General features: G+C 41.9%; 1 protein-coding gene across 1 annotated transcript; it reads right to left on the reverse strand.

Annotated features, from left to right (window-relative positions):
* Positions 1-2,628: 2,628 nt before the first annotated feature.
* On the reverse strand, positions 2,629-11,379 carry GEM (GTP binding protein overexpressed in skeletal muscle). Its single transcript, XM_014888685.2, has 5 exons — positions 11,250-11,379; positions 9,195-9,537; positions 6,130-6,206; positions 5,450-5,654; positions 2,629-3,854 (listed from the first exon to the last, which is right to left on the reverse strand). The coding sequence occupies exons 2-5, from the start codon at positions 9,526-9,528 to the stop codon at positions 3,577-3,579; spliced, it is 894 nt and encodes a 297-aa protein (XP_014744171.1). The 5' UTR covers positions 9,529-9,537; positions 11,250-11,379; the 3' UTR covers positions 2,629-3,576.
* Positions 11,380-11,939: the final 560 nt, after the last annotated feature.

Here is an 11,939-nt window from a genome sequence, read left to right on the forward strand (position 1 = left end):
ATGGGGTTGGTGTTGAAAGGCTTGTGAGAGTCAAATCCACAGTATATACACTGATTTTATTGAAAATATCTTTCTTTTACTTGACTAAATTTTATCAATAGTTCTCCCAAGTACAAGATCCTATAGCACCTTGCAAATCCACATAGTGCCATAATAACGAGTGTGTTTTCTACCAAAGCATAACTAAACTTTTCTTTATGCAGCTCATCTGTCATGATTAAAGATTACAGAGCTGGGCATGCTCTGTAATTCCTCTTACAAATCTGATCTATCTTCTTGAAGAGAGCTTTTTATAACAGCTATTTCACAATAATTGGCATTTTGTGTGTTCTTAGACTTTTTTTTTCTGTACTTATTTTCTTTTATTTTATTTGGACTCTGTGACTTTTGCCGTTTTGGCCTTGGTGTGCTCAGTGCTGTGACTCACGTATTCCACAGCCACTGCCAAATCTCTGGGTCCAGCATTGTAATTATCACATTAGGATCTGTCATTGTAGCCCCGACTTAATAAACAGCAGAACAGTGATTAGAATCGCTGATTGATCCATTCCACAGTTTTGGACACTCACATCTGAGATGAACAGAGGGACTGTTAAAGATATTAAATACTTGAAATATCAGCATTCCAGAGTAAATTAGTTCTAATCAGTCATTCCAGGTACACTAGCTTTTATAAATAGTAAGAGTTGCTGTATTTGGTAATCTGGTGATGACTGACTAAAATCATGACTCAGATTAATCTCATGACCTGCAAGGGAAAACCCCAGCCCTTCCTCCATATCCAGCTTGCTGTAGCCATTAAGATCAGAGCAGATGGTTTGGGTTCCTTCAGGTGGAACTCACAGTGCCCTTCAGGAGTGCATCTCAGGCACTGCAGTCCCTGGTGGACATTCAATCCACAGGCCAGACTAGATCAGGTTCAAAACAAGAAAAGCCCTGAAACGTGCAAAGTGTAGATGCTCAGCACCAGCTCTCTCACTCCACACACACAGGTGAGAAATAAAACACTCTGGTGATGTCTGAGCTACAGTTCCATGGGGGAGATGCTGCTACAAGTGGATTTTCACCCTACAGCTTCCCCCATGCTCTGCCTGAAAACCTAAGGCAAGCATGGAGCCTGCAGGGTGAACCAGAAGGGCCATGAGAGGTTGACTGGGACGTGAAAGGTGGAGGCATATGTTTAAATTTTTTTTGGTGCAAAGGCAGCACTGTGCTGTTCAGAGCCGCTCCAGAAGATGGAATTGCAGTGATGCCTGCTTGCTGTGAACAGGGAAAGTCAGGGGACATGCCATGCCCACTGCACAGCTCTTTGTGGCAGCTTGTGACATCTCAGGGGAATGGGCCTACCTCGCTGGTTTTTCTTTGAAAAATCATATGTTTTAGAAGGAAATTCTGTTATCCTGGAAGGAGTGGAAGGAGATGAGCGAGGATATGAAAACTTACTGGGCAATTCCAAATTTTTTTCATGCCGTCGATGGATCCTGATATCATAATGATGTTATGAACATGGATGGCTTTTATTCCTAAGGAGTGTATGGTCAACATGGACACTTTGCATTTCTTCAAAACCTGCTTGGTTTAGATTTGTAGCTCGACAGATATAGAACAGACTAAGGAAATGTGCTGCTTGCATACAGCTGTACTTTCAGTTAATAAATACAATCTTAAAAATTAATTTGTGCAATTTTGTTTTCATTTTTGAACGGGGGCAGGTTCAGAGAGTTTAAAAGTTCTGAAAACCAAATTCTCTAGACTGCTCTGGGTTAACCTTAAGTTGCATACTGACAGCTCGAAAGCATTCATCCAAAATCCAGCAACATCTTTTCTGTGCTCATTTCAAAAGGTTTCTTTTTTCTGTTCTTGTCAACACTTTATTCTAGATCAGAAATTTCTTTCCAGGGAGATATTAATACCTCACAAGCATTGTGCCATTCTGCAATGGGATGTTTTACCCCTAGAGAACTTCTAGAAATCATCTCCTCAGCAGAGGAAATTGTGGGCATACATTCAGCATGCTCATTCCTGTCCAGAGCATTTGGTATATTAAAACTGTGCAGCCCAAAATGGGGAGTCCAAGTTTCACCTTATTAGTGTTACATGTTTTTGCCTTCATTATCTGGGAAGATGAGCTGCCAGGCTGGAGATTTGGTTTTTCTGAGTCACGTGGTCAAAAATGTAGAGTCATTACTGTACAGTCACCACTCTGACCAGCATGGCAAGAGGAAAGTAGCACAAATATGCCCAAGAGCAAGTGAGGATTAGGGCACAGCATGCCAGCTACCTGCTTTCTGTCCCTCAATGTTTCATTTCACTTCTCTTCATCTCCAAAACTGGGGTAACAGCACTCATCTACATTTCTAAAGTCTTTACAGCTAAAGGCCAAACACCTTCGCTAGGAGTGATTAATTTTTAACTCTGTCACCACAACCCCATTTTTATATGAGGGATATTGTGCACTCATCTTTGAGGCTCCTGGTGCTTCCTGCCTTGAGATGTTAGGTTGCATGGAGTCTGTGTTCAGAGGTGTAAGGAATCCCCACTGCCCTTCCCTAGCAGCAAATCTGCCCAGTGTGCACAATCCTTTCTCTACTCGAAAACAATCTTAGGGATTTTCTACTGAGACTCAAAGGCAGTCATACATTTTATTTATTTTATTACAAGGCATGTAAAAACTTGCATATCTGAAAAAAGATATTGAATAGAAAATGGTAATAAAATTAACATTATTATCTTAAGAAAATTGGTAATAAATACATTTTCCCTTGACATTAAAATGCTTGTTATTTTGCACAACAATAAATACAGCATAGCTCTGGCATAGAGAAAGGCCAAGGATGGATACAAGAAGTCCATGAAGTGGCATAAAAAAAGCTCAGGTGATTTTTAAAGGTTTGGCATCCTGCACTTGATGCACTTTGATACAACTTGCACTTTAATTTTACTATGATTTTTAAACAGACCCATAGTATGAAAACATAAGAGGAAAATTTGTTTGACTATAGGATTTTTCCTTTGAAAATATTTAAAGTAAGAGACGTGTAAATTCACTGAAACTAATCCTCAAAATAAAGAAAAAATACCGAACAGGTGTCTTTGTGGTTATTCTACAAAAATGCTTTTTTTTTTCAGCTGTGGGTGCTCAAGTCTGACCAGCCAACTGACAAGGGACAAATCTCCAGTCAGTTCCTCAATTCTTTACACAGTTTTAAAAAAGAAATGTTAATAAGAAGGAGAAAGAGTAAAGACAGTAGTATTCACTTCCCAAGTTATTGAGTTTGAGGTTCTTACACTATTATTCAAAGGTGAGAGGAGAAAGAACAAGTGTATTCCAGAACAGCTCCCAGCATAATTTTGGGTCATTCTGGTCTATACTTTTAAAACTACTGACAAAGAAAAAAAAAAAAAAAAAGGAAGAGATACTTCCATGCACTGTGCTGTTCTTATGCCAGCACATCACAATCACAATGTGAACCTAAGTCACTGATAGCCCAATCTAATATAGATTGATTGATTGTCCTATGACAAAGTTAGATAATGTCCACAAAATGCCACAAGCTCTGTCAGAGTCCAGTATTCTTAAAGTACTGATAGGTCATGGCAAGACTTGGACTTGAGTTTGAAGGCCATGTTCTTGTTGTTCTTGGCAACTATCTTGCCCCAGAACCGCCTGGCTTTCTTGGGGATGCTCTCTCTCCGTTTCTGCAGCGCCAGTCTCTTCTCGTTCTTCTCCTTGCTGTCCCTCCGGAGCCGGACCTGCCGCACGATGCCCTCGAACAGCTCCTTCACGTTGTGCTGCACAGCTGCCGACGTCTCAATGAACTTGCAGTCAAACACCACGGCACAGGCTCGCCCCTCTGCAAAATCCAAGGTGGACACATGGTTACATGGGGCCACAAGGCACAGGAAGGGGGGACCAGGACAAGCTGCCACGTGCGGGGGAGTCAGAGCCACCAGGGAATTCCTCAAGCCTGATAAAGGCACAGATAAGTCTTTAATCACCTGATGCTCCCTGCTAGCCCGTGATCCATCTGCCCTGTGTCACAGCTGCTTCCCAGAGGAGGGGGGGTTAATCCCCTCCCAGTAAAGCCCAGCCTGCACTGCTGGTGTGAAGGTAGCACAGAATGACGGATTTGATTTGGGACACTGAAGGCTGGGAGGTCAGCAAAGCCTCAACATCACCTGGCCACCTTTGATGCAGACTCCCTCAAGCTGCACTGAAGGGTGATGATGGCACTCTCCAGGCACACAGCACTGGACACAAGGCACTTTGCTCCTCCACGGGCCATAGGTGTGAACCAGAGCCTTGGAACTGTGGCAATTTCAGTGAGAATACATACATGTACAAAACCCTAATAAAGGGTGTCTATGGCTTTAGGGGTACATCCGAAATCATGGTTCTTATCCTCAATTACATGAGCCTAAGCTAAACCTGACAGCTGTCTTTCACACACAAGCCAATTTATTTTCTTCTGGCTTGCTGTGAATTCATTGCCAGGGCCACTAAAGTAACATGGATTCACCTGCCATCTTTCTAAACAACTTGCAAGCTGGGCAGAGGAATGAGAAGGCAACTCTGAGGTCCCTATGAACCTCTCAGTTCAAGCCCTTCACTTGGAGCAGCTGTGACAGGAGCCAGAGGAGCTGCACACGTCCACAGAGAAAGCAAAAAAAAAAAGTCTAGCTCAACTGGGAAACAGAAGAGCAGAACAGCTGCAGAGAGAAGAACCCATGTTTCTGATGGGCCAAGATAAGAACATCTAATGCATGGCTGTGTATTAGAGTGTGTCAGTCTTAGGGAAGACACTCCAAGAAGAGATTTTACTGACTGCAGATGTTGAGAGCCAGCAGCAGTGTTCCAACAGTCACTCCATTCCTATTTATGGGCTTAGTGGTTATTCATTTGTGTGCAGCCAAGGGAAGGCTGATTTAGCATCCCAAAGCAAGGCAGTAACGAGACCTTTTCTGAAAGGCTGCACAGTTCCTACCCAGACTAGCAAAACAAAGATTGAGAGGGAATTTTAATTCATCAGGGAGGACAGAGAACTGGTTATAAAGAATAGAAATTTTGGCAGCAGAATAAAGGGGGCTAAACTTGTTATGCATAAACATGCATTGGGAATACAAAGGGTTTCCAGCTACCAGAGAAATCACATATTGCAGTGGTCTTACACTAGGAGCTGGAAAGGAAGAAATCCCATTTATGATGGTACTTAATAAATATAGAAAAGGGATTATCTGACATATAACAGTATTACCAAGGAAGGCTTAAGGACTTGGCAGACCCTTCCCAGTCCTCTGCACTCTTTTCCAGTCCTCTTTTATTTTATTACTCTTTTATTGCCCAACTCTGATCACAGTGTACTCCCTCAGCCAGAGTACTGCAGTTTGTCCAAAAGCTACTAGATGGCTTTTAATGTTTATCTCGGGTTTATGCTCATCATTTCCTTACCTGCCACTGAAACTTCACGGCACCTGACAAGGTCACTTTTGTTGCCAACCAGAATAATGGGGATGTCTTCTTTCTGGCGTGCCCTGCGGAGCTGTATTCTGAGCTCAGAGGCCTTCTCAAAGCTCGCCCGGTCTGTGATGGAGTAGACGATCAAGTAGGCGTCTCCCACTTGCATGCAGTGGTCTCGAATCCATTCTCCCTCACGCTGTTCAAATTAAATGGTCAGACAGCGTTATGCCCAGAGCAGATTTTACTTAGAAAGTAAAACATTAGAGAATCCAAATGCATTCCTGCTGTAAACTGTAATGGGTATGGTTTGAATCACAGTTATACTACAAGTAATTCCAATGTGCTGATGGTATGAATACTTCACCACAAAGGAGGGCAAAAACTTGCCCCAGATAATTTATTGTGTTGGCTTTAGGCTGGAATGAACACGGTCTGGAAAGAAAGCTTGAATGTTTTGCTTTATTGATAAAAAAATGAAGACTTGAACTTCTCAGGCTCATAGTGTGGAGCCATTAGGCATGCTTGGCTTGATGCGTGGTAGGGTTAATCCTATCTCTTCCCTGATTCTGATGTATGGAAACACCTATTTTCTTTCCCAAAGGAAATTTACTTTTTATATTAGCAGTTATTCATATACACTTTCAGCATTTGACTAGAACAAATTAAAGTACCTTATTATCCCACATATCGAGCAGTATAACAGTCGCACTTTCCCCGTCCACCATCAGAGTTCTTTCATACGTGTCTTCTGGAAAGAAAAAGCAGAAAGGTTAAGGATATATTATTGTGAGTCATCATATACATTAAAAAACTCCAAGTTGTTGAATGTGGAGGATTTGTTCACAGAGTTATTGAGCCAAATTTTAGGCCGGCCCACATCCAGTTCTTTCCTCATTTCCATCAGCACTGAATCTATGCTCTGTTCATTATTGGTTGCCTTACTTTCCATGATAGATGAAGGAGGCTGAAAGATCAGGAAACAAAATGTTCATTATTTTGGCTGATAGTCTCTTTATCTTATGTGGGAGAGAGAAAATAGAACCAGTGGAAGAAATAACCAAAGGCTGAACATTTGCCCCATGGGAGCAGCAGAGTCCAGCGAGGCTGAGTAATGGAAAATATTTGCTTTCGCTTTAGCATGGACAATTTACGGGTGAACAGTCACTGCTGCTGAGAGCAATACAGCGAACAGCCCACCAAGTGAGAGGGACAGGGTGTTGTGAGACAGCAGCTGCTGAGTCTGAGAGACACTGAGACTTCTATTGCACACTCTTTCCCATTACACAGTTTCCCACATCACCTTTGATGTCAAATAGCAGAAAAATGAAAAAAGCACAGGTAAGTTATTTTGTACTGCAGCCATAAAAATTCATATCTAGATTATAAATGCCATGTAGCAAAATTTTACTTAGATCTAAGAAGGCTGTTGCCATTCTGAATTTTGATCAACCCTGTGAAATTTGCTTCAAATAACAATCTTTCTTCCTTTTTCCCCCAAGCCAGGGACATTAGGATGACCAGTGAGGGGTTTGGACCCATTTCTAATCTCACACTAGTAGTCAGTGAAAAAAAAGCCAGTCTTATAGTACTGCAGCATTTAAAGGATCTGTCCCAACCACACTTGTAGATAGGACTGTGTCTGACCTGTCCCTCATAAGATTTCTGCTGTGCACTGATGAAGTGAACTTTCCCCTAAATTGTAATCAGAGCCTTTCATCAAATTTAGGGATCTACAGCCCAGCAAAAGAATAAGCCAAAAATATTACACATTTAAAATAGTCAGATGGAGCCCATGCTTAAAATGTCAAGACTAAAAAGACAGCAAATCTCTAGGAGTGGTTTCCCTTGAGGTCTCAAGAGTATGAGGCTTGTGTTCATGCTCTCCATAAAAGCAGCTGTACTCCTCTGTGAGCTGGCTACACTGAAGCTATTCTCTCATGTTATAAAATTTCCAGTGTGTAAGCTAAAATTCCAGTTTGTAAAGCTAAAGTAAATAGTTTCTTCAAGTGACCGAGCATCTGTGAGAGAATAAACTCCATACACACCAGAGGACAAAATCCAGAAGACTCCTGCACTGCATTACATATAGAGAAGCTACAAATGCATAATCACACTCCTTGAAAATATTGTGCCTAAACAGTCATATTCAGCACTGATATTCAGTCATATCCAGTCCTAAGGAACTTCCATAGAATATAAAACACACTGAAAGTAAATGCTTAGTTAATTTAATGCTGTTTTCGAAGCTGACACTAAAAAATGAGAGATAACAACAGCAAGACTTCCAATTATCTCTTCAGAGCTTGAAAATCTGTCACTGCTGTACTCCAAGCAATGCTGCTGGGAATGCAGTGGAAAGAGGGAACCACAGGGCTTCATATGAAGGAGAAGAAAACTGCCTAACAGGCAAAAAGCTGCACTTTCTGATGGCTTGTCCAAGGATCCTACTCTACTTCAGTCGTTTAACACTGGGAAAACTTTTATCAGAGATACTCCAGGATGAAGAGCTGGTAGAACTATGGAAAAAGTTAATGGCAGAAGCTGAAGGCAGAGCACACCTAAACCAGTGAATTCCAAATCCCCAAAAGGCACAAATCTCTGTGTACCAGTCTGAGACAGCAAGCAAGGAAAATGTGAGTCTGGCCTTCCTGATACTGGGCTTTTTAAAATCCTGGGCAAAACTTCTCCTAACTGAATAGTTAAACACAAAAAAGAAGCTGTCCTGCCTATGCCCCATTGAAGGCTGGAAGAGAAGCCCAGAAATTCTCTGTGGTAGCACTGGCACCAAGGGAATACAGGCAGGAGACAGAAGGGATGTGGGGGAGACAAAGAAAGCCCTGCATAGTGACCAACAAAACCCAGCACCAAACTGCATGTCCTCTGAAAGCAAGAGTAACTACATCCTTAGAGCAGATTTCTGTGGCATTACAATCCTTCCACATCAACATCTTGTACACAATATAGCTCAGGACTTGGTGCTACAGCTTCTGCATGGTCTGATCTTTGGGATTAAAGAACACTCTGCAATTCTAAACAAAGAAAGGGGGGAAAGCAAGGGGGAAGCATCAAAGAACCCTACAGCTTGTGTCTTTCCCCCAGTAGGCAACAGGAGTTTTCCTACTCTGTTGAAGGAGCTTTATCTTTTTTCCTCCTGGAGGAGCCCACACTTTGTAAGTAACATGAAACAAGGTTTTTACTCAAAATTTAAAATATTTTACTCCAAGTTCATGCAGCCTGTTCTAAGGCAATGTGTTTATACAGAAAGACTGAGATGACTTCTAATGACAAATATATGATTTTAAAGTATTTAATTCTTGTAAATCGTGAGGACCTTCAGTTTCTTTCTCTCCAACAAGGAAAGCTGTAGTCAGCCCTGAGGTGCCAGTGGTGACACAAATGTTGGACCAACATGAAATCTGAAGCAGACTCTTGTGTAGCATCATCACAGGCAGGAATGAAGCCGTTTCTAACAGGTATTTTGGAATGAAATAGCACGGGAATCTGAATTGTTGTCTTTCAGTGGCTTGCAATAGTTGTTGGAGAGCATCCTACTCATCTTATTTTGCTCTCTTGTTCTCTTAAAAGAGCTGCCTGAGTTCAATCAGTTTTGATGATCAGACCCAAATGTTTGTTACCTCTGGTTTATATTAAACGGCCTCTCTCTTTTGCTGTGCCAATTACTACAGGCAGAGCTGACTTCAGGCAAGCAGCAAGAGCCCAGGACATAATGACCTACCTCCCAGCACCTCACAGTCGCTGTCAATGCTGTCGTGCACCCCTGCAAAGATGTTGGCCAGCGAGGACTTGCCCACGCCGTGCTCCCCGATCAGCACCACGCGGTAGCAGCTGCTGCCAGACTCGGAGGAGATGACGGAGTCGGATGACTCCGAGGACCAGCTCCTTCTGTAATATTCATCAGGACTGATGGTGTATCGTTTCTGTGGGTTGTACTCATTGGAATCTTTCTGGACCAGCAGATTCTTTCCATCAGCGGGGATGCTCCATCGCTGCTGCTGCTGGTGCAGGCTGCTGTTGTGGGTGCGACGCATGGTAACATTGTTGAGAGTCATTTTTAAACCCTAGTGAGAAATAGGGAAATCACAAATGTTAACCACAAAATACTTAGAAATACTCTCTTACTAGCTTCAAGGGGCCACATCATGCTCCTCTGTAGGGACCTAATATGTGAGAAAGGAAGAACTAGCCTTTCTGCACTCTTGGTGGCGCACAAAGAAATATTTTAGTTATTAGCTAATGAGACAGAGCCTGTTTCTTAGGGATAATGCCACCTTCACATGCTAAATCCCATCTTGTTTAGCCTTTACTAGCTCAGGGCTGTGCTAAATGCAGCCCAGTCCTGGTAAGAGGGAGGCATTGCTGTGTGCCAGGAGGAGCAGGAAGGGACAGTGCTCACCACACCGGTCCTACACAGCAGCTGCAGCCCTGCCAAGAGACTGCCCGTGGTACAGGCAATTTCACCTCCTTTTGGCCGGACTGGGGACAGAGACACTGGTCTCAGCTGTCTCTGGCTGCCAGTGCAGCTGGGTGTACAGCACCTTTCTCATTGTCTCAGTCAAGAGCTGAAACTCTTGGGAATGCAATAAGGCATGATTCACTGCACTCTCAGACAATGCAGTGATGCATTCATACAAACAAGTCTTGCTGTGATGGGGTGGATTTGGGTCTTGTCTGTGGCCAGGTAAACAGAGAATGATTCTGCCTCAGACAGTGACTTTTTGGCTGGTAAGAGGGAGGACGTAGTGAAATACAGTAGCTTTTCTGAGGAGGTACAAGTTATAGCTTCTACAGGAGACATAACCGGAAGAAAAGGCTCATTAATTTATAGATATTAAATCAATAACTTCATTACCACACAACTAATTAGATAGGTTCACTCTTCTTACATAAGCATAGCTTTTAATTACATTTTACTCAGCAAACTCTATTTTGCCTTGCTTGGAGGCAAGAGAAGAGTGATGTCATTCTCACAGGCCAATAGCTACCATTTTTAGGAAAGTTACTTTGATGCATTCCAGCTCCCAAAGTGATCATTCTTTAGACATTTTTCTTTTTTGCCCTATAGCTGATGTTTCTCTGCTCTCTCCTCCATATCAATAAATAGGATAATTGTTCATAAAATTCACCCAACCACTTTCAAACCTCAATAATAGGTGATGAACAATAAAAAAAGTACAGTAAAGCAACAAGTACAAATTGCTATTCTTCTTCATACAAAACTATCTGAAACCTTCTGTGAATAAATTCCCAGCAGGACCTAAGACAAATATATAGAAAAAGCACTGTCTGAACTTATTACAGCAAGCACCATATTTTCTCTGTGATGTGCAGTACTTTGGGGCAAAATGAGATCGTTTGCATGGTCCTAGTCACAGTAACTTTGTCAGCTAGAAATATATCTAAAGAAGAAATCATGCACTAAGCAAAGGCTGCTTCACAAACAAAATTAAATATTTACTGTGGTTGAATTCCAAAATGCACTTTTCCTTGCAGTATCCCCATTGAAAAGACCAGATGAAGAAAGTCAGATCTCATTCAGTCAAACAACAAAAAGTAACTCATAACCTGCAACAAGCAGTCACTCACAAAACCATCACAAACACTTCACAATTTAGCCTCTAACAAACTGTCATCCCTCATTTAATAAAACCAAACGAGTCCCTGTCACACACTGTGCTCCAAGTTCAAACTGGTTTTGCTACCCCATACTGCATTTAGCTGCCTGGGTCTCCAACACCTCCAGGAAAAAAACTGGCTCCAAATCCACTCTTACTTGTGCCAGGCTCCTGCAGCCAGTCCAGTCCTTTGCTCCCAGTGCCCTTCTCTCTTGGTGGGCTGTGACACACTGAGCAGCTCTGCCGAAGTAAATCCTCTCCTGTGCTGGGGCTGCCTCTTTAATTCTTCCTCAGCAAACCTGGTTTATATTAAGCCCATCTGATCAGAGACAGGGCTTTTCCGTGACGTGGCTGGCCTTTCCATACAACAGCCAGCCCCCAGCTGGGAGGAAGCAGACATGCAGAAGAGAAAAAACTTGCAAACAATCTCAAAAGACTTACTCAAAATCATGTGATTGTTTTAATATTGCCAGTAAAATAAACACTTTTGGTTCTTGTATGATGAAAACAGGAAAGTGGAACAAAAATAAATAATACATGGCATTTAACCTCAGGCAGCTTTTAATTCAAATGTTATCAAAATTAATGACGATTTTAAAATCACCTAAGTTTATTTAGTGCATGAAATTCTGTAAACGCATTATGAATCAGTTCTCTGTCTGCAAAACACACTTAACCCCCTGCTGGACAAAACATTTTTCTGGAATAAAATATCTGAATATTATTTTGAAATTTTTTAGAAGTAGGAATATTATTCTAGGGGCTTTGCTGTTTTTTTTTTTTTATTCTTTGTTTTTAAGCAAAGTTTAAAAAGTTTAAAAGTTTCTTTGTTTCTTGTTTTTAAAGCT

This window comes from Sturnus vulgaris, chromosome 1, assembly GCF_052056855.1.
Source record: "Sturnus vulgaris isolate bStuVul1 chromosome 1, bStuVul1.hap1, whole genome shotgun sequence".
Classification (NCBI taxonomy): domain Eukaryota; kingdom Metazoa; phylum Chordata; class Aves; order Passeriformes; family Sturnidae; genus Sturnus; species Sturnus vulgaris.